Source organism: Paramormyrops kingsleyae, chromosome 7 (genome assembly GCF_048594095.1).
Source record: "Paramormyrops kingsleyae isolate MSU_618 chromosome 7, PKINGS_0.4, whole genome shotgun sequence".
Classification (NCBI taxonomy): domain Eukaryota; kingdom Metazoa; phylum Chordata; class Actinopteri; order Osteoglossiformes; family Mormyridae; genus Paramormyrops; species Paramormyrops kingsleyae.
This window is the reverse complement of record NC_132803.1, coordinates 17805081-17828430: the sequence shown is the minus strand read 5'-3', so window position 1 is coordinate 17828430 and position 23350 is coordinate 17805081. Positions and strand designations below refer to the sequence as shown.

General features: G+C 43.6%; 1 protein-coding gene across 2 annotated transcripts in view; it reads left to right on the top strand.

The window, feature by feature from the left end:
• ap3b1a (adaptor related protein complex 3 subunit beta 1a) overlaps window positions 1–23350 on the top strand; it is an 80665-nt gene that overhangs the window by 27181 nt on the left and 30134 nt on the right. For both annotated transcript variants that reach the window (XM_023823058.2, XM_023823057.2), the window contains exons 10-22: window positions 322–376; window positions 1795–1866; window positions 2338–2400; window positions 2643–2775; window positions 4566–4675; window positions 6482–6658; window positions 8245–8431; window positions 9521–9651; window positions 10152–10290; window positions 13655–13781; window positions 15368–15551; window positions 21127–21175; window positions 21813–21916. In XM_023823058.2, the coding sequence (XP_023678826.1) occupies window positions 322–376; window positions 1795–1866; window positions 2338–2400; window positions 2643–2775; window positions 4566–4675; window positions 6482–6658; window positions 8245–8431; window positions 9521–9651; window positions 10152–10290; window positions 13655–13781; window positions 15368–15551; window positions 21127–21175; window positions 21813–21916 (1531 nt within the window). The remainder of the gene's footprint in view (window positions 1–321; window positions 377–1794; window positions 1867–2337; window positions 2401–2642; window positions 2776–4565; window positions 4676–6481; window positions 6659–8244; window positions 8432–9520; window positions 9652–10151; window positions 10291–13654; window positions 13782–15367; window positions 15552–21126; window positions 21176–21812; window positions 21917–23350) is intronic.

The following is a 23350-nucleotide window of genomic DNA, read 5'->3' as shown; positions in this document are numbered from 1 at the left end:
TGTGGGATTTTAATTCTGAACCTGATTTATTGTGGCTGTTCTTGATGTTTTTATCTGTTGATGTTTCGATGATCAGCATGAATTTTGATCAAAGCCATGTTGAATTAGCAATGTAATAGCTTTTATGAAGTATGGGGAATTACATAATTTTTTGAGGATTCCAGATATTTTCAGATCTCGTTCTAGCAATTGTTTGCAGTTTTAGCTTTTACTTTTGGAGAAAGTCTTGACAGCACAGTTAAAGACATCAGTGTTGTTGTTCTGTATATCTTAAGGGTCATCCAAATGCTTACCACTAATACTTTTTCTTTTGTCCTACAGAGAAGTTCAGTATATTGTTTTACAGAACATTGCCACCATGTCAATTCAGAGAAAGGTAAGGCCCATTTTTTAAAGATAAGTCCTCTAAAAATAACATTTTTCTGTTGATTCCTGATGTTTCATCGCAGGCATCTGCGCCAGTGCATGCTAATTTTGTTGTTATGATGAAAAATGAGAATTCTGTTTTTTCTGGTTTGTGAATTATAACTGGGCATCGCCTCTGTTTTCACCATATGCTTACCTTTCTGTTTTATGATGTACCTCTTTGGGGCGTCGAGTATACTACTACTCTGCTGTCAAGTTAGCAAGACCAAAGCTAAACAAGGGTGAAACACATTGAGATTGTTTTTCTGTTGTAACTAAGAACCTAGATTAGAGCATTGACTTAAGGTGACTTAGAGGTGTGCCCCAACCCCTGTGAAAGATGTAGTAGCACTTATACCACACCAACTATTATTAGATTAAAATGTCAACACAAGTTATTGCACAAATGCCAGCTATAGATATCAGAATAAAAGTTAGCTGACGTGTTTCCTGGCCTTACATCAAGGAAGAATCTGTGCTATGGAGCAAACACTCGTGTCCCACAGGAGACATTTCTGCTGAGCCAGATGATGAGATTTGTGTACTTGGCTCTGTTTTGCTTTCACGATATTACTGCTCCGAAGGGGGAATTTTATGAACAGTGTTTGACTGATTGCGATGTCAAACTAACCTGGTTGAAACCTTTGGATTTGTCACGTTTTGTCATGCTTAAGATGTCGATGGAAACACAAACATGGCTTTGTGTGGCTCCTCAAAGCAAAGCCGACGTTGAATGTGGAAGCTTCAAAGAGCTTGACGAACCTAGTTTTTTATGCAAATACCACAGCATCACAGTTTTGTTTTTACAAGTTAAATATATTACGAGGAAAATACCAAGAATACCAAGTGGCAAGTGTGGATATTGAGATGAATGAAACGCTGCTGATTGTGCAAAATACATAAATTTTACTCTTCATAGACTGCTAAATGGAACTACAAATGCTGTTGAAATAAGCAATTTTTCTGGGTAGAAAATGTCTGTTCTCTTTTAAGATGCCGGCAGTAATTTCCTTTGAATGTGTGTGAAATTGTCTTATGAGTAGCACAAGGAAGTTAATGTCGTTTTTGGATGGAATCCCCCTTTAATGTAACTAAGTGAGCGTTCAGACAGTGTTGTGTTGAATCTATCCCTTCAATGAATCCTTAATGCATTCACTCTCTGATAGAATATTTTAAGCCATGATGAATCACTATGAATTATCATTGTTAGCCAGTTCCTTTAGGCTATGTTCTGAATGCACTTTCTCAGGTTCTAAAAAGGTGCCCTGTATACATATTTATACACGTATGCATTCACTCAAAATGCGGCGCCTACCTGGGAATTTTTACAGGTTTAAAAATGTAAAATGTATTCAGTTCAGCGTGTTTCACTTTAATTATTCCCATCAGGGCATGTTTGAACCTTTCCTGAAGAGCTTCTTTGTGAGATCTACAGATGCTACCCACATCAAAACCCTGAAGGTAATTGCACTGCGCTCTCCCTGCACTAATCTAACTTTTTAATTAATGCAAATTAAGAAGTTTAAATGAACTTCTGCAAAGCCTTGTACAATGTGGAGTTTGAACGGGAGGTAATCTGTGTAGTCGGCTATGACAAACCCCCACAGTGCCCCAACACAGGCCATGGCATTACACATATGAAGCTATTTTGGGGTAAGGAAAGTACATTCTGACTGCAAAGGCAAGTAAAATGCCTTTATATCCGTATGCACAATATGACATGCAGCCACTGAGATTCCTATGGTGCTGGCGTATGAATGATACTGTAAGTTCACTCAAAGTGAAATCTGATTCAAGAGCTGAATATTTTGGTGTGAACCAATATGAAGCATCTTGTGCACTTTGGGATCAGAATCAGCTCCCAGTAAGTCTGTGTTGGGGGAGGGGGGGGGGCGACTTATTTCCCTTCTGCCCTCACATCTGTCTTCTTAGCTGGAGATCCTAACAAACCTGGCCAACGAGGCAAACATCTCCACCATCCTCCGGGAGTTCCAGGTAGGCGCGTTTCCATTGTCCCTCTCTTCCTCCCTCTCTCCCTCCCTCCCTCCCTCCGTTAAGGGCTGCCCGCCGCTCTCCTCTTTTTGAGTTCGCCTCACGTCTGTCCGCCAACACTTTATCATTACTGCAGTTCATTCTCGTTGGAATTGATATCAGTCCTTTCTGAGTTGCACTACATGGTACAAAAATATTGATTTATTCCCCCCCGGCTGCCCGTTCACTTATTTTCCCCTTTCCAGACATATGTGAAAAGCCAGGACAAGGCCTTTGCCGCCGCGACCATCCAGGCGATCGGCCGGTGCGCGACAAACATCGACGAGGTTACTGACACGTGCCTCAACGGCCTGGTCCTGCTGCTGTCCAACCGAAACGGTGAGGATGGGCTTCCTGGGTGATGCTAGTGCAGGCTGAGACCCGGAAAACTCTTCTTGGTCTTACTCCACCTTCACTATGCTCGTAGCTACAGAATAACCTGTTTGCTCCTCTGCACAGTTCTGTCCGTCAGCTTAAAATGTGATCATGCTGAAGTTTGCAGGTCTGGTCGCCAGTGGAATCTGGCAGCTTCAGTGATGCTCGACACAAAAATAAAACTGGGTTTTTATGCAATGAAATGCCTGGTTTCATAGTCACAAAACAAACTCAGCAGGTCACACCGTATGTAAATCAGCAGGTGCAATGGGCAGATCTGTTTCCATGGCCCACAGAAGTGGACTTGTACATTGCTATGTTTTTTGCTGTTTTTTAACTTGTCCAAGGTTATGGGTGTCAGTGTTCCTTTTTAATTTTTTCAGCTAACATTGGCTGGAACAGGCATTTACCTTTTCTCAAAGCAGCCTGCAGAGGGCAGCCTTAGCGGGTTCAGCTTAATAGCTTTTATCCTTAGTCCAGTTCGCTTTGGTTTTATATAGCGCCTTTCACAACAGTCACCCCAAGGCGCTTTACATGTAGTAATTACTAAATCATTTATACAGAATGATACAGAAACAGTGAAAAGGGCAGCCAAAGGAGGGAATGTCAGACGACTGCAGAGAGGAAGCAAAAACTTCCTAGTGGGGATAAAACACATGGGGATCCCCTCCCCCCCATGAATTTGCATAAATTCAACGTATCCTTATGTTTATTAAATTCCGTTAGCGGAGCACGCCACATGCTACTGTTTTTGGTATATCGTGGGAAGCGATGAGCACTGAAGTAGCGGTGAAGAAAGGGACAGCTCAACAGACGCAAGATCTTTTAAAAGAGGAGATACTGTGGATAAAAAAGGTAAAAGGACTTTGGTGTTGTGGCGATGCTTTTTGCAGTTTAATATCCGACACATCAAACATAAGGATACGCTGAATTTATACAGATTAACTTTTTGGCGTCACGATACACCTGTCATAAATATCTTACGCATACTACTAATGTGGGGGTAAATGCTTGTATAGTACTGGAAAACCGACATCTTGACAAATATTTGCACGCATCACCTAAAACCCTGTAATCACATTGCATTTGTCAGCACTGGTCTGTTGACAGAACCCATGGCAACAAATTATTTGACACACTCTAGTCCACAGGTGTCAGACTCCAGTCCTGGGGGGCCGGAGCCCTGCACATTTTTGGGTTTCCCCTCGTTTAACACACCTGATTCAACTTCTTGTGCTAATTACCACATAGCTGTTGAGCTGAATCATTTGTGGTGGAACAGGGCTCCGGCCCCCCAGGACTGCAGTTTGACACCCCTGCTCTAGTCTGTCCGACTATAGTTTATTTAGGGTAAATTTCATTTTAGTGATTGGTTGTCATACCACAGCACACAACAACGAAATGTGTCCTCTGCATTTATTCCCTATGTGACATAGTGACATAGCAGGGGGCAGCTAATTCAGCACCCAGGGAGCAGTGCTTGGGGGCGGTACCTTGCTCAGGGTACCTCAGTGGTGCGGGATTCGAACCTGCAATCTTTCAATTACAAGTGCGCTTCCCTAACCATTAAGCCACCACTGCCCATATAGATGTTTTATGGATATTAAGCGCAATGTTAAGTGCAAATATGTCAAATAATCGCAGTGTGAAATTGCGCAGCCCTTATTTTTATTCATAATATTTTGGAATTAGAAATGGAAATATTTTGTTCTGCTGTGCTGAGAGTGATGGTGATGCTTTGATGTGCTCCTCAGAGACGGTAGTGGCGGAGAGCGTGGTGGTCATCAAGAAGCTACTACAGACACAGCCGTCCCAGCACAGCGATATCATCAAGCACATGGCCAAGCTGCTGGACAGCATCACGGTGAGGCCGGCCACAGCGCAGACGTCTGTGCAGCTCCCAACGCAGACGCTTCGTTTGCATTTTAATCAGCAGGAGCAAGACCTGAATGCTACCCATTTACAGATGGTTTTAAACACTGTAGAGGCACTATAATATTACTGCACTTTACTCTGGTTTATTAGAAGGACTGTAATATCTCTGTTATTTACTTAATTTAACATATATATTTACTTATATTCATTTATGTGGTAATGCACATGTTGATAATGAATTATGAGGCAGAGTATGTTAAAAGAAAGCACTTCATATTAGTTTTTACCATATATGCATTTTGTTGCATTATTTACTTGGAAAGATACATTCTGATATTATAGTGTATACTATATAGACAGAAGTATTGGGACCAGGGACGGATTACAGACCGGGCCAGCGGGGCCGCTAGCCCGTGGGGCCCCTAGCCCAAAACAATTTGCAACGCTTAGACAAACGAAAATACATTGTTGATATTTTAGAGGGCCTACATTCTTTGATCCTCTGCCTACAAGGGCCCCTGACCCTATAGGACCTCTGATGGAAACATGGAGGGAGGGCGTTTGGCTGCCAAGGGCCCTTGAATTGTGGTGGTGGTGGTGGTCGTTTTGCCCAGGGGCCCACACAACCCATAATCCGTCCCTGATTGGGACACACAACCTAATCATTGAATTCAGGTGTTTCATTCAGACCCATTGCCACGGGTGTATTAAATCAAGCACCTAGTTATGCAGTCAGGTTTACACACATTTGTGAAAGAATGGGTCATTCTGAAGAGCTCAGTGAAGTGTGGTACAGTCATAGGATGCCACCTTCACAATAAGTCAGTTCGTGAAATTTCTTCCGTGCTAGATATTCCTTGGTCAGCTGTAAGGTGATATTATTGCAAAGTGGAAGCATTTAAGAACAACAGAAGCTTAGCCACAAAGTAGCAGACCACGTAAAGTAACAGGACGGGGTCACCAAGTGCTGAGGTGCATGGTGTGTAAAAGTCGCCAACACTTTCTTGTCTCAGTAACTTCAGAGTTTCAAACTCTCCTCTGGCATAAACCCCAGCGCAAAAACTGTGTGCCAAGAGTTGGATGGAGTGGTGTAAAGATGGCCGACACTGGACTCTGAAGCAGTGGAAACGTGTTCTGTGGAGTGACAAATCACGCTTCTCTGTCTGGCTGTCTGATGGACAAGTCTGGGTTTGCCGGATGTCCGGAGAACATTACCTGCCTGACTGCATTGTGCCAACTGTAAAGTTTGGTGGAGGTGTGATAATGGTATGGGCCTGTTTTTCAGGGGCTTGGTTCCAGTGAAGGGAACTCTTAATGCTTCAGCATACCAAGACATTTTGGACAATTATAGGTTTACAGCTTTGTGGGAACAGTTTGGGGAAGGCCCTTTTCTGTTTCAGCATGACGGTGCCCCAGTGCACAAAGCAAGGTCCGTAAAGACGTAGTTGGGGGAGTTTGGTGTGGAAGAACTTGACTGGTTCTCACAGAGCCATGACCTCAAGCCCATCAAATACCTTTTGGATGGATGGAATGGAGATCAGTGCTTGGCCTTGAAAGTAGGCAAAAATTCCCACAGACGTGCTCCAAAATCTTGTGGAAAGCCTTCCCAGAAGAGTGGCAGCTGTTATAGCTGCAAAGGGGGGGCCGACTCCATATTGATGCTTTTGGATTTAGAATGGGGTGTCATAAATGTCTGTGTAGGTGCAATGGCCAGGTGTCCCAATACTTTTCTTCATAAAGTGTACATGTGTGTTCTTTATGGGCAAACCACCTCAATCATGCAACCCTCTGATAGGTACCCATGGCCAGAGCCAGCATCCTCTGGCTCATCGGGGAGTACTGCGAGCGGGTCCCCAAGATTGCACCCGACGTGCTGAGGAAGACGGCCAAGACCTTCACAGCCGAGGAGGACATCGTCAAGCTGCAGATCCTCAACCTGGCTGCTAAGCTCTACCTCACCAACTCCAAGCAGGTAGAAAAATTTCCTAGGATGTCCTGCTACAGTTCCGGCGCGATTTCATTAGGCCCCCGCGGGTCACTGCCAAGTAGAGACCTCAGGAAAACAATCATGTGACCTGGAGCCTCTTCGAGCCCCAGAAGGGGAATGGCTACTGTTCTGTTACACCTGCTACTTCTGAGCTATGCAATGCCCTGGTCAGCTGTGTCGGAGCAGAAGCATGAGCTGTGGGTGTTGCTTTCTATTAAACCTTCCAATGAAGAGCTAAAGGAATGTGCTGTCCACCCACGCTTTACAAACTGCGTGTAGACGACTTGCTAACCTTCATCCTGCCCTGCGTTCTATTCCGTGTCGGATTTCAGCGTTTAAAAGGCAAAGAAGATCCTGAGCTATTAGGCAGGTCAGTGCCCATCGTAGACCGAAGCATCGTCCTGCATAACTTGCAGCCCCATTAAATTCAGTTTAAATTTTTCGTATCTCATTGGCTGCGGGCCTCATTTGCGTAAATGGAAACGTAGATCAGGGCGGCTCATTTCGGCTGCTGGAGGCCTACCACCCTGCAGAGGCCTACCACCCTGCAGAGGCCTACCACCCAGCAGAGCTCGGCTTCAGCGTAGCTGGCTGAGATGCCACGGAAAGGCCTGATTATCTGTATCAGGTGGGTTTGATTAGGACCGCATCTAAGCTCTGCAGGCTGACAGATCGCCAGGAAGACTTGGGCGCAGCCCCCAGCGAGCACGTCCATGTCAGTGGCCCCCCCTGTGTGCTGGAGTCGCCGCGGTGACCGGCAACCGGTAACTTACATTCCCCTCTGCAAATAAAAGACTGCCGTTAGCCCCGGCCGTAAAAGCGGAAAAGGGGGCGGCGGTCAGTCACTTACCCGGCCACCGCAAAGGGCAGGAGTGTCTCCGCCCTGTGGGGGTGCCGAGGGGGGGGGCTGGGGATAACGGCTAAATGCACTGCAAATAATTTGCAGTAATACTCTCCGGTGATTCATGGGCTGCCTTTAATGGGTCATAATTCAGGGGAGGAAGTGCGACATGGCGGGAACCGGGGCGGGGCGGGGGGGGGGGGGGATACACGATGGGAGTAGTACCTCTTCATAAAGGAGCTCCCCTGCAGCCAGGCGCCCCCTTTTGACACCCACCCGTGCTGTGATGTCTTACATATTTCCCTCATTAAGCCCGGGGGCCTGCATTTTTTTTCTTTCTTTTTAAAGCTGTATTTCTATATTCATTATCGTCACGCAGCGACTTCGGCGCCTTTGCCATATATGATTATTTTTTAATGACGCCTTTCTTTCCAGCCCAGCGGTTTAATAATCTCGTGCGTGCCCGGATGGCTGAGCTGGCCACAGAGCTCGCCCACCTTCACCACCAGGGGGGAGGACACACATGTGCCCCCCCCCCGCCCGCCAACATCCCGCCGATCCAATTGGCCGGCCCCCAAGCCCGTCATGTCCCCTCCGGGACACGTTTGTTTTCCATAACCATTTGTTTTTGTTACCACCTCCAAACATGTTTATTCAGAGGTATCGATAATCGTGAATCATCTGCTTTTCTTTCGATTCCCCCCTCCCCCGCCACGTACCCCTTTCTCAGACGAAACTGCTCACTCAGTACATTTTAAACCTGGGCAAGTACGACCAGAATTACGACATACGGGACCGAACCCGATTCGTCAGGCAACTGATCGTCCCCAACGAGAAGAGCGGCGCTCTCAGCAAATACGCCAAGAGGATCCTTCTGGCCTCCAAGCCAGCCCCCGTGCTGGAGTCCACCTTCAAAGGTACAACAGTTCACTGATGAGGCTGATGAGCTCATAGTATATAATAGAGGAGCATCACAACCTCATACAAGCCACTCACCTGCAGTTCCCCTGCAAACCAACCAGTATTATTTGTCTGTCCTCATACTGGGTGATAAATGCAAGCAAATAACCATCATGATCCTCAGTGTCTATTTGTCAGCAAATGACTTCTGTCGCTCTGAATTTACTGATCTATACTTTTGTTAAAAATGTGAAAATATTAGCATGAACTTTTTTTTTTAAATTATCATCATTCATGCTCATATGTTTTGCATACTCTGGTTTGCTGGTCTGAAATTTGCATCGTGTACAAACCGTTTTAGATCCCCATTCATCAAGATTTCCCACTCTGCCCACATTTCTTGATCATGTTTTATTTATGTACTTTTCCCGTCTCGTCTTTGGCGTTCGCATTCGCTGCCTCTAATTGCGGCATGGAGTCGAGGCTGCCGTTAAAGGCAGTGTCTCAGTCATTTCTGCTGCCCTCTTTTCTATTGCATATTTCAGTGGCCCGACAGGCCGCGCGATTTAAAAGTTTGCGCCTGTCACCGTCACGGAAGGAAGGTCAGTGGGTTCTGAGCTCTCGTCGGCTTACTGAAAACGCAGAAACTGTGACATTAATCCCTGCCTATCTCCGATGCTGCTTGGGGCTGGGGGGGGGGGGGGATTGCCTTGAGTTAAGAGGGATGTCTCCATTCTGGGAAGACGACAGAGGAGAACATTAAAATTCTGAATGTGTGTGTGGCAGGACATGTATGGTGCTTGTTTAACTACGCTGTCATTCTTAATATTCACAGTAAAGTCATTTTTAGAGAAGCTACATTTCAGCAAACACCTCTAAACACACTGACTGATTACCTTTTTTATTGACCATTATGGGGGAGATTATTGTAATCTATGGGCTTAAATCAGTTTTCTGACCCATTAAAAGCCTTCTTCGTTTGTGTTTATACTGTGACATTTGAGCTAATTTAGTGCCAATTACCAGCAGCTCTGATTAAGACTGGACCGTGTGACATTGGGTCTGTGTTATTTATTACAGTGTTCCCCTCCTGTTCCCCTTAATAGATAGGGATCGCTTCCAGCTGGGGACTCTGTCTCACACCCTCAACACCAAAGCCAGCGGCTATCTGGAGCTGTCTGACTGGCCGAAGGTGGCCCCCGACCAGTCTGTGAGGAACGTGGAGGTGTTCGAGCCGGTATGAGCCCTGCCCTGCCGCTAGTTACTGTCGTACTGGATCTCAAAATGCCAGGCGTCATCTGAAGGCTCTAGTCTACTTGAAAGGTTAAATAGGCATCCTGTAGATCTCCTTTCCAGTGTGTCTGTCAGCTCATCTCCCATGTATAGCAAGCATCGTCACTCGACAATCTGGACATACATGTTGCGCGATATTAAAATACAAAGCTAGCTGCATCGAAATAGCTTGAACTGTAATTTCAGTTGTTTTGCCATAACTAGCGATTTTTCTGGAGATGTAGACAAATTTGTCTGTAGGTAACTAGCAGTTTAAATGTCATGCCATGAACCTGTAATGCGGGCTAAAAAAGGAGGACGCACAGAAGTTAACAATGGATGTCTATTTTCGTTTATCTTTTCACCCCGTATCGCTTCTGCCTTAAGTAAACGCTCTCGATCTCTCCATCGGTTATGGAGTACCCAGGTTTGACCTTAAGTTTCTTCGCCTCTGCCGGTGCCCAGGTGAAAGAGTGGGCGCCATCGGTTGGAAAGGCTAAGCCAGCGAAGTCTGACAAGTTCTACTCGGACTCCGAGGAAGAGGAGGAGGAGGAGGAGGCATCCGGAAGTAGCAGCAGTGCTGAGGACAGCAGCAGTAGTGAAGGTAGGTATCAAAGCACCTTCTCCCATAGACTCTCTTTACCAGTATCCAGTGTATATGTATTATCTATGTGCTATATGCACAGGATGTGCAATGTCCAGGCTTTTGCCCTCTGTTTGTTGAGACCTAACGCCCCCCCCCAAAAAAAAATCTTGAAATCCTCTTTGCCCAACCAGTGAATCCCAGTCTGCAGTGGGTTCATATTGCCTGTGACTGACTGAGACAAACTCAATTGGTCATCTCGTCTTGCAGCGCCATGTAAGGTCTGACAGGACATCCTGCCAGACGTGTCGCCTACGCCGTGAGGATAATCCCTCCACGTCGGAGCCTCTGTTGTGTCTAATCAGTGACATAATGTCGCCTGGCAACTGTCAGAGCGTCGTCACAATATGTATGAACGCATTTCATTGGACCACTCACCCGCCTCCCCCCAACAGGTCGATCTGAGGCATACTAGTACTACATAATTTAAAAGCAGTTTTACTCAAAAGGCATTGAGTCTAATCCATGTGTTAATGAAATGAAGTAATACATGGAAGCATTTTCACCTACGTCTGTCATGGACAGAATCACCTCTTGACGATGCCCTGAGTCTCATAGTGTAGTCTGGCCCATGTGTAACCTGCTGGGGAGTCTGCTGTAGTCTGCAGCCCACGACGTTGTTCAGCGAGCAGAGTTTTTACAGTCCAGGTTAAGAAGTGACAGCATGGAGACTCAGGGTGACGATGCACGTTGTTGCAGCACAGTGGTGCTCAGGCACTTTCCCATTGACGTTGGACAAGAAATTTGAAATACTTTTATTGACTGTAGGCAGCTTTTCCGATCATCCAGATGAGCTGCCCTGCTTGGCGGTTGCCCGGCAACATTGCTGAAGATGCTGCCCTGTGGAACATGGACACCTTAAGGGTCTTTGCACATATGCAAACATTTGTGATCCAAGCGCACAATCAGGGGGATTCATCTCGCTCGCAGTGCATGACTGACACAGCAGGCCTTTCCTTTCCTTCTCCGCAAATGAAGATGCCTACATCTGCTGGAGTTGAGATGAGGTACCCCCAGCCCCCCCCCCCCCCCCCCCCCCCCCCCCCCCGACTGAGCTGCTGAGGGATACGTTACCCTTTGTCTTTCGGCATAGCTGCCCTGTTGGGTTGCACATCTAGATTTGCAATTACATCCAGTTTCTTTCGCTTTGTTGCCGTTTGGTTAGAGGTTAGAATTTGTGCCGTGGAGTTTTCATCATTGACATGAATGGTTTTGGCCCGTTGTATATCAGATTAGCGTGTATGTCAGTAGTGGCGGCCTTTGTGGTGGAGATCAGGGTCCCGTTCACATGCTGCCCAATGGCAGTATTCAAGTTTTGTCCGCTTCCGCCCGCAAAATCCCGCAGGTAAACATATTGGTAGTTTTATTTTTACCGTTTCTTCCCGCTACTCTGTTATTTGTTTCACTTGCTTCCCTTTTGAGTATATATAAAAAAGAAACGGAAAATAAACAAATATGTTTCGTTTTATTTGAGTTTAATTAAATGGAATGATGAACATGGACACGAGCGAGGAGCTTTTCAGAACATACCATCCCGTCCAAGCACCAGGCTGATTACTTCTTGGGGGGTCCGGTTACGTCCCCCGGTACTCAGAACGCGGCAATTGTAGTTTCTGTAGACGATTCGCCTGTAAATTATTTTAATTTAGTCGTTCTTGTTGCTTTTGTGCAGTAGATAAATAATAGAGTACTTGTTTTTAATAAATTAATTTTAAGAATTCCATTTTGCGGGAGTCCCGCGATTAATTCTATTCTCCCGCAACCTGCACATACATGAGGACCTTACAGCCCGCACCCGCATCCACCCATCAAATCTTGTCCCGCGCCGCACTCGGTGCGTTGGATCCCGCGGGAGTGCAGGTCTCTACCTTGTGCCTCATACTGCCTCACAGTGCCCAGCCGCTCTCAAGATCCACTCAGACGACCTAAGAATTGTAGCATCCTTATCTCTGTTTGCTGGGGGTCGCTAGCGGAGGTCCTGGCTGGGGCTGGTGATTAGTTGCCATGGAGATGAAGCTGGTCAGTTTATCTTACCCTACATTAACTTTTGATTAAATTTTTAGTAAGTTTTACATGCCTTAGTTTTGCAAAGTGCTGCAAACAAAGATTTAGAGTTGATGTGGCATTTTTTTTTGTGGAACTGTGATGTTCAACATGTTGTCTCATTAGGCAACCATTTAAATAAATTGATTTGTACAAATTATGCTAACTTGGTCTTGATCACTCTATCTGGATGAGAAATATAATAGCAGCCTGCTCATTTGTAGTCTTTTCCCATTCTTTTTCGTTCTGCACCCACAATTAAAATGAGTCTCTGATTAATCTCAATCAGGCTTCCCAAAGCGATATGTCGAGAAGTTGTTTTTGCGTTCTTTAAGAATCATGACTTGCTATTTGTTCCACATTAACATTAAATAGATGAATACTTAGTACCATGATTCAGTTTTGTGAACGATTTTAGAATAATTTGGATTGTCACTGCACCTCAAGTAAAAGTAATTGTATTGTTCACTAATGTGTGGAAATGTAGCCAAAGTGTGCGTCTGTGTACTAACGATAAAATGTCTATTTCTAAACTTATCTGGCTTCCATGTGACTAATTTCTATCAAGGAAAACTTAAAGGCATTAAAAACACTATGCCTTGCGTGACCTTTGACCTTTCTTACTTGTAGGAGGAGTTTTCTTGTTGTTTTGATGATTTGCGAGTTTAAAAGCCACTTAAGCGTCCTTTTGCTGATGAGGTTATGAACAACCAAAGAACATCTCTCATTTGGCGATTAATACTTGCTGTAGTTATCACATGCGGAAGTAATATCATATTATACTAAGTAAAAATGAGGTGTTCCATCCATCTTATAGCCACTTATCCTGGTCAGGGCTGCAGGGATATTTTTTAAATGATTTTTCTAAATTGAACTGCATTACGTTCAGCAATTTTCCATTTATAATGTATGTGTGGAAATGCCTCATGTCAGGTAATGAAGAGGTAATGAGAAACACTCAAATAAATGTTGTCAGTGTATTAAAGAAAATACTTCTGCTACTCTCCTATAAACAGTTGGTAAAGCTATATTAAAAGAGGTTGAAATGTGTATATTAATGTGAAGTATCGAGGGAGAATGTGCCGGGAGCAGTTCTGGCCTGACTGACTTGTGTGCCAAGGCTGGTTTGTGGAGCAGATCTGTGAAATGTAGCACAGAGGGAAGGGAAAAGGGCCATATCAGTTTAGGTCTGTCTGCCGGTTTGTTTGCTTGCTTGCTTGCTTGCTTGTCTTTGTAAATCCTTGCAAACCTCAGGGCTGTGTGTCTATGTACGTCTCTGTAGAAGAGTCCGGGAGCGAGGATGACGAGAGCAAGAGTGATGAAGGTTCTGACAAGAGCTCCACCCAGTCGGAGTCTGACGAGAAGCAGCAGGTCCTCCGGAAGACAGCTGGCCGAGGCCTGCAGGACAGGTACTGGGCCTCTGTCGGTTCTTTAAGTCCTGTAACGTGGAAATCCGGTCTCTGCCTTGTCTCCTTAGGGAGGAGGACTCTGTTCATGACCCCTTTGGAATTATATGTGCTTACATGTGGGCTAAGTCTGGTGTGAAATAACTGTTTACATCGCATTTTGTACACTCTTTTATCAAGTCACTTTGCAATGTTATTAGTGTTAGTTATTGTCACGTTTCTTCCTGGCATTGTTAGCGTTAGTCTAATGATTTCTCCTAATATAAATTATTAATACGAATCTCATGCATCCTCGGATATTGTAATTACCGTACTGTTGGTGATTTATGTTCATGACCAGTGTGTTTTGCAGGGGAAGGAATCCGTATCTATGTGGCATGATCTGTGCATCAGTGCACTCGTGATTTTAATTTGCATCTGATGCAAGTGCCTGTTGTTCCTAGATCCCCGTGTGCAAACCCTGTACAGATGTGATTACCGCCCCCCCCCCCCCCATCCCACATACAGTGGAGGTTATTCTTAGTGTAATTTGCTGTCCATTTGCATCACTAAAGGCCCTAGATTGGCCATTATCAGGCAGCGTTGTCACCAAGCACGGTTTTAATCATTAGCTCACTGAAGTGCTTGGCCAGTACTGGCCCCGCCCTCTCTCCTCCTGCCAACCTCTTACACACACACACACACACACACACACACACAAAGCAGCTCGCAATAACATCAGCCACCCTGCTGCTCTGGCGCAGTGTGTGAAACATTATTGACAGACAGCACCCCCCCCCCCCCCCCAGCCCACGGTGGGTCTTGCCCCGGCCGTGATGGTACTGGCCTAGCCGCTCCCTCCATTACAGACACTAATTAAAGCAGCTCACCCCACTGCTTCCATAACAAACAGAGCATAATGCCCTAATTATGACTTGGTTAATTTAAGTCAGGATTTAATGATTTTAAAAGTGATTTATATTGTTTTTCCTGTTCGGAACAAATGAAATCTGTAGCCTAAATTAATACTGGCTTTTCATCATCGCAAAGTTAAAAAGCCAGCTACCATCACATTCTCCTCATTAATTCCACATCTGAAAATCCCAGGCAGGCAAGGTAAACATTCATTATGTGGCAGAATTGAAGTAGGGTTGGGGGGGGGGGGGCAAAATCCAGTCTGATAATGGAATATTAAATTAACTTTGCAAACACAACAGATTCGTCTTCAGCCTTCTTGCAGACTTGTTGGTTCTGGTTCTGGTTCTGGTTTGCCAGCTGCATAGAAAGGTAGTTATTTCTAACTTTGCCCGCAGATTGATCCTCAGCATCTTTGTTAGACTTGGATGTGTTTCCCTTTGGTCCCCGAAAGTTTCTGCCGCCGGGATCTTTTCTTGTGATGCTGTGAGGATTATACTGTGGGCCGTCTCTTCTATTGGCATTACTGTCTTCTGTAGGATGTCAAGCTTGTACATATGGCTACTTCTGTGTTTTTTTTAAGACTTTCTAAATGTTACATTCCTTTGGAGGTTAGTGCATTTCAAAGCACCTATATTTTACGAACTTAATAAATGATTTTTGGTTCTGCAGCCCTTTTTAATTGTTTCTTTCAGTTACTCAGAAGATGAGAAGACAGCAATCAGACCAAAACCCAAAACAAGAGGCACCCAATTCCAGCCCAAAGCCAGCTCCTCCTCCGGCTCCTCCTCCTGCTCCCAGTCTTCCTCTGAGGCAGACTCGGACTCTGACTCCGATGGCAGTGCTGGGCTGGAGCAGAAGCAGATCTCAAAGCCCAAGGTAAGTCAGGTGTGGTCCTTCAGGGGCGTTCTGCTGTCTAAATACAGAACACCGCTTACCCACGTACAGCCAAGGCTAGCAGACAGCATGGTTTCCTATGCTAAATGACGGCCGTGGCTTTCTAGCATGCTTCCCTAGGTAGCTTGGGTGGTTTTGGAGTCTCTGGTATAATTATCACAGTAGAGTTCTGTTAGAGAGTGTGTAGCAGCACCCTTCGTGAGCATCAGATTTGTTAAGAAATCATTAAAAAACACAAGTAAGGTCATTCCACAAATGGGGTTGGCACCTGGCATGCAAGTTTGTTTTCCTTTTTTGGCCCTTTAAGTGGAAGTGACGTGTGCCCACGGACACCTGGGAGATCACGCCCCGTCATTGTTGTGGACGTTGAGCTCTATGTAAGACTGAGTTTTTTTTTTTATAGCAGGTGAGTCACTGTCTATGGCTGCAGCTGTCAGAAGTAGATTTTGTTGCCATGGCAACATGTATAAGAAATAAATACCCGCCCTGTGTATATCGTCCAGCGCTTTACAGCTGAGACAACGTCACCTTCATAAAGTCACTTTGTGTGGGAGGCATATGGATCTCTGTATTGTTTAATATTTTCAAGTTGCTCACCTTAGTAGTAGTATTTTTTATCAGCCTTCAGTAGTAGTGTAGTTCTCGAGACTTTTTTACAGTCTTGGTCTCGTCTCAGAATCGACTTTATTTTGACTCGGTCTTGTTCGCTCCACCTGTTGTGCGCTAAAATATTCCAGAGTAATCCTTTGCACAATGAGGCATATATTTTCAACATTTTCCATGAAAAACCACCCCTAATAATCTATAAAACATTGATATTATTCACATTAGACGGAAAACAAAGCGCATATTCTCTTCCACAATTATCCACATACTACCCTTCTGGGGAAAAAAATATTGGTTACACTTATTGCATTATGCATACCTTCATAATAAATTATAATACATTCATAGACCATTATAAACAGGCTATATCTATTCATAAAAAGGAATAACATAGTCATGTGTATTATGCATTATGAATGCTCTATGAAGGTCTCATCTATAAATACCTTCATAATGCAGCACACAGCATCCTTAATTGTTATACCATCTATTATTATGCATTATGAAGGTATTCATAGTGCATTATAAATGAGACCTTCATAGATCATTCATAATGCATTATAAACATGACTGTAATGTGTTATGCCTTTTTATAAATATTTATAGTTGTGTCTGTAATACATTATGAATATTACAGTGAATTATCAGAACAGTTACTAGGCTTTATGAATTTGGGCTTCATAGAAAGTGTTACCAAAATGTTTATTTTATGATTTATTTATTATAAACCTATAAATAAAGCAATAGAAAAACACTCAATAATGGGCTGGAGTTCTACTAGAAATAACAAAATGTAGCATTCTATTTATTAGGAAGACAATTACTTGATATTTATTCACAAAAGTTTGTATATGTATGTTTGATGTTGAGCTCCGTCAAATCAGTTGAAATAGACGCACCCATCGTATAACTGGACAACCTCCTACATGTAAACACAATGATGTACTGCAGAGTTGGTTTGTTGTTTGAGGCAAAAATGCCGACCAAAAATTTCATTCTCAAATTTCACTTTACCACTCACAGCATATATATAGGCGGGAAAAAATTATAGCGATAAACATTCAGCATTAGACTCTAAAATGTCTGTGTTTGAGTGGATTATAAACTAAACAGTGCTTTTATATTTCAATTTCAGATGTTTATAAAGTAATAAATAAAAAAATGTATAAAACCAGGCATTGCTGTCTTTCATATAATTTCAACAAATTGCTAAATGGATCACAGTACTAAGCCATAGAAAGGCCCCCAATGAAACCCCTGCATTCCCACATCGAGACTCTAATCTCAACATCTTATAAGATTATATTTGTAATGCCTGCGATTTTCTGTATTAGATGAGACAAAAAATTTACAATTTCAATACACGCAAGTAATTTTTCCTCATATGAAGGATAATATCAAGACTGTCAGCATTTACATATCAAATTATGACACCTAAGTAGCCCAGAATGTCCTGAAAACAAAACCATAAAGCATATACAGTATGGCTAACTCATGTACATACAATATAATAAGCCTAAAATCGAAAGGATAGAAAAATGCTCAAAAATGGATAGGGTTCTAAGGGTTAACACAGTACTGTAATTGGGTGTAATCCTGCTTTAAAATTCAAATGCAACCAATAAGGTGCATCTTATTTGGGGAAAAAAAATGTTACATTTGTACAGAAACATTTGTATTGAAATTTTGAGAAAAAAACATCCATGGTTCAAATTATACTGTGGCACAATTTTTTTCAGTCATACTGCCTTGCCCCATGATGGTGCCTATGCGCCACATTTTGTGTGTTGTATTATGTAACTTGTTTCTAATCTTGACTTGGTCTCACCCTGTCTTGGTCTTGTCTTGGTCTTGATACACTCTGGCCTTAGTACTCACTTGGTCTTGGTTTAGGTGGTCTTGACTACATCACTAGTCTTCACTATTAATAGATATTTAATATTTGGGTGCATTGAGAGTCTTTCTTCTTTATTTAAGAAGACCAAACCTGCTGTAATAGATTAAAAATGACAACCGCAAACGTGGTTCTGGTAAACCTGGGTGGATGATGGATAGCTCGCGAGCGACCAGAAGGCCTCAGGTTTTGCTTGAAAGGCCGTCCCACAGACCGCTGATGCAATCTGAGACCAGGCCTCCACATGAAGCAGGCAATGCTTTGGACCTGCAGCTAGTCCGACGTGGGACACCTCAGCGACCCTCATTTCAATCAAGATGCCTCTCATTGCCCCGGTGACACAGTTAAAGATCAGTGTCACGTGCCCCTTAGATGGAGTGTGATAATCCGTGCAGTTCCATCACACTCCTCTTAATGATCGTTAACAAGATGAAGGCTTTTATCAAAGAAAGCAGGCGTGGAACATGCATTTTGGCGAACTGCAGATAGACATTGTGCTAATGGTCTTTTTTTTTTTTGTCCTGACTTTCACTGTATTGCACCATTACATTAATACTTTGTCCTCGTCATAGTTCCCACTATTATTAATTATTACAGTTATGTCTTTATAACACTTTCTCAGTATATATTTATTTTTTTATCTTTTTATTTTATATTATCTTAATTTTATCTTTTTTTTTGTAAGATGTGCAATACATTTATCGTTCGGTTATTTGAATGCATTTGTATATCAACTGATCTTCCCACATTGTTGCAGTATTTCTGCTGTGATCAGATGGTCGATTGTGAAGTCTTCATTTTTTGTTACCGCACGCACCATAAATTATCGCGTCTTTTCAGCTCATTGAGTTGCATGAAACACGCACCTTTAAGTAACCAAATCTCTGAAGAACCCCCTCCCACCCATCCTGTTTATCTAAATTCTCGTCTCCTGATCTGCTCGTCAGGAGGGACACGACGACGGAGGATCCGTCGATGGCGCCGTCGCGCGAACGCGGAGAGGCTGAGAAATAAAATTTGCACAGTGGAATGTGATTTCTCCTGCCTCTTCTCCCTGGCTCCGTTGCTCTTTCCACGCTGTGAAATTCTCATTTTACACACTTTGCTGGCTGGGTCCATGAATTATGCATTGTGCCAGAGAAATCCTCAATCTCACGCTTCAAGCCCTGTGTGGAGCTCCCAAGTTCCGTCTCTATTACCAAGATGAATAGCCGATTGGGGAATATTTGATAGGATATGCGTTTGACTTCATTGTTTGTTTTTGGCATTAGACTTCTCTTTTGGGAGACTTCTTTTTGTCTGTAATATCAGAGTGAAATTTTATGGTTCTTTGATACTGGGGGGGGGGGGGGGGTTATGTGTATAGGAAACGCATCCGTAACTTTAAAATGCGCTCTCATCGTGCCCGATGTAGTGAGACTGGCTGAGTAGCGGAGCGCGCTCTGTAATTCCCGCCGTGCGAGGTCATCCTACCGTGAGCCACGTGGAACGAGAGCGTCACTTCTGATGGCTGAGCAGCGCGACTGTTTAATGAAAATTACACAGGAGAAAATGTAGATGTAGAATTGATATCGATGCCAGACGTTTTGTCAGACCTGAATGCTGAATGCAAGCTGACGCAGTATGTTGCGTATATTATTTTTCCGCAAGATATGTTTACTTGTATATGTTTATTTCATTTTTAATCTTGTTTTCTCAGTGAGATTAAATGTTTCTCTCCAGGTTCGAGTTGGTTATTGTTAAGGCTGCGTAGCACAGTGATCATAGTGTACCAAAGGCTTGTGGTAATGCATGGAGAGCGCAGTGGGAAATGGCCTCCACCTTCTGGCACTCCAAATTCCGGAATTCTGCTGGTTTCAGGTGCCCAAACAATTGACCCTTGACTTTTTGGGTGGAGGAATACATTCTTGGATGATGGTTTACGTTGGAGAGAGAGGAGGCTTTGTGTCACGCCATCTCAGTTTCGGCTCTGTTGTTTCAGCCCTTATTCCTTGCAATCTTTTGTTTACCCGCATTTTTGGTTGTTGACATTGAATTGGGAATTTCCATCCTTGCCTTTGTTCTCTTGTGTTGCTAGACAAAGGGCTTCATGCGGTTGTGTTCCCCCAGTGGTCAAAATCCGCTTAATGCGCAGTGCTACCTGTCCGTCTACACTGTGATGGTTTGTGATGGAGATCCTAAATTTATATGTTGAGTTTTGTCAGATATTGATGCTGACTTTTAGTTTTCCATTCATTCATCCACTAACCTCTTTTCCTGGTTGGGGTGGCATGGGATGAGTTATTCATTGTATAATCTGAAAAGGTCGTAAGGTGTATTTTATTTTTTTTAAATAACATAACACATATATTATGTGTAACAGTAATATTCAGCGCTTGTAAACTTCATGTGTGGTATTAAGTTTTTTTTTTCATTCCTGGGAAACTCTGAATTTGTGTTTTTCTTGGCCATGTTAGAGATTCTGTAGGTACCACTTCTTACAGAAACATGCTCTCATGCATTTCATCAATCAATAAGTCTACCAAAGAAGACAATTTTTAGATTTTTCTACCGCTTGGTGAAAAATGAAAAGCTGTTGTTGGAACACTTTTGAAGCGCTTTCCTGTGTCGTCGTGCCTGTCCTGCTGACACAGCAGTCTTTCCAGTAGCTAAAGTGGTCAGGATGCGTTTCAGGTGCTTTGCTGGCTCTTCACTGTAGTAAAATGTCAAAAGCAGTATCTCTGCCCACTTTTCCACAGCAGCACTCTGTGCGTTTATCCCTCTGAAAAGGAAATTTGTCCTTCCGGCTGTTTTTGCTGCCAGTGGCCAAATCGAGGTAATCACCAGGGTCACCGTGCTCTGATCTGAGAGACGTGCACACGCAGAGTGATCTTCCGCGATCGGGACAACCTGCAAGCTGGCATGTCAGCTCTACCTCCAATTTGTTAGGCGCTCATCTGAGCTGCGAACAGTTCCGGTGGTTAACGAAGGCATCGTTTGGTCTGTCCCCCGTTATTAGCGCTAATAGAGTGGCCTGTTCTGCTGAGTTTCCTAATCATTGTTATTTTGTTTTTATAGGCTGAAGTAAAGGTGAAAAAGGAGGTGTCCTTGCTGGATTTAGATGACTGTAAGTTTGACTATCAGTTATTTCTGCAAAATACTGCCATTAGTAACTTCCAATAAAATTTCAGTGTATTCTAAGTTCTTTCGCTGAATTGATGCAATTTTTGGCAGCATTATGATGGCATTGGTTTTATTTTTTTATTCTTTCATTCAGTCATTAATAATAATAATAATAATATTGAACATGGACTATACATTTAGTAGGAAATTTTCTGAAACGCGTTTATGTTTTTGTAATTCCCTAATTAATTTTCACAGTATTTCAGGTTATTCAGTCAGATTGTCTTTCTTACCTGCCTGTTGTTCTTTAGCGTGATGAGCACTATGGAGAACTAACTGGGTTTAACTAACAGTGTGTGATAAATGTCTCCCAAGCTTCTTAGCCTGACTTCTGCTCTGCATGTCATGTCCCTGAGCTGCTGGATAGTGGATGATACGCAGATCATGATATGTGTTAGATATGATACATAGTATTAGGGGGCTTTGAACACTTTTGTTCAGCCTGACAGCCATAATTGTTATTAAGTGTCCATTTTTATAAACACTTGGTTGGGTATTCAGCGTGAGTGGTGTATGCATCAGGTCTCGCTGCCTGAGTGATGCCCGGCCATTAACTAACTCCACATGCTCTGTCCCTGCAGTCAACCCCGTCTCAGCATCCGTGCCCAAGGCCTCTATTCTCTCACCCAGCCTGCTGAGTGACCTGGAAGGCCTGTCCCTCTCCGGCGTCTCTGCAGCCATTGAGGTGAGAAGTGTACCTTAGTCACATAGCCGCACAGTGGCCTGGATGACTTCCTCAGGCTACTGAGTGTGTGTGTGTGTGTGTGTGTATATATGTGTGTGTTTGTGTGTGTATATGTATATATATATATATATATATATGTGTGTATATATCTATATATATGTGTATATATATATATATATATATGTGTGTGTGTGTGTGTGTGTGTGTGTGTGTGTGTGTGTGTGTGTGTGTGTGTGTGTATTTCTTTGCCATCTCTTTTGTCTGACGTGACGAGTTGTCTTTCTCGGGTGAATGTGCAGTGAGGGATGTCCTTCGCGGACTGACCTTTTTCCCCACCCTACCTCAGTGGCAAATGGCCTCTCTTTGTCACCCCCGAACCCCCCTGGTCTGTCAGCACTCGGCTGTGCGTGGCTCCTCTCTGCCGTCGGCCGCTGTCTCGCTGCAGACCCTGTGTCTGATTGCTGACCTTTTCCAGCCTGACGACTCTTTCCTCATTTGAAGGATTCCCCTGTCGCGGTGTTCAGGCCGCAATGTTGCTTGCCGGGTCACTTTCATCTTCCCTTAACATCATCTCATTGGAACCTGCTGTCATCCCTGCTTATGTGTTTGTTTGAACAATTAGGACCTGAATCCTGAATTGTCTGTTTTTGTGATACTGGCTGGAGCTTCTTTAAGTCCTAACCTTCCCATCACTGCCACCAGGGGGTGCCTTGAAGTGGGGGGGGGGGATTTAGGATGATTCCATGGGCCCCAAATTTGGGAACATAATTGGATTGTTGTGGGTTAGGGGCCCAATTCGCTATAATTTCATGGGGCCCACAATCTCAATTGATGTCACCAGGTACATCTGGAGCTTCAAATTTTGTTACATGTCACAGTTAGGGCTGGGCGATATCATATTGATATTATATTGTGCATGCGCAATAATCACCGCCCTGGTCAGATGACAGACGAAGCATTTTTCCGGACGCCAGCTTTTCGGTGATATGCAGACATTAATTTACGCCCATAATTTGGTAAGAGTATTAGTAGCATGGCTTAAATATTAATGAGATGCGTTTTGTGATACCCAAAAGTTAGTAATCTGTATAAACTTTGTTTCTTAAATTCGATTAGCGGAGCACCCCACATAATACTGTTTTGGTGTACTACGGTTTGGTATACCTCAGTGCAATATGCACTGAAGTCGCGGTGAAGAAGAGCAGCCACGATATCTTTTAAAAGAGGAGATCTTGTGGATAAACAAGGTAAAAAGACGTCGGCGGTGTGGAGGTACTTTTTGCAGTTCAAAGTCTGACACATTTATTAAACATAAGGATATGCCGTATTTATACTAATAATGACTTTTGGGCGTCATACAAAGCCTCATTAATATTTTAGCCATACTACTAAACTGCTTAAATTGTGGGCGTAAATAAATGTCCGTATATCATA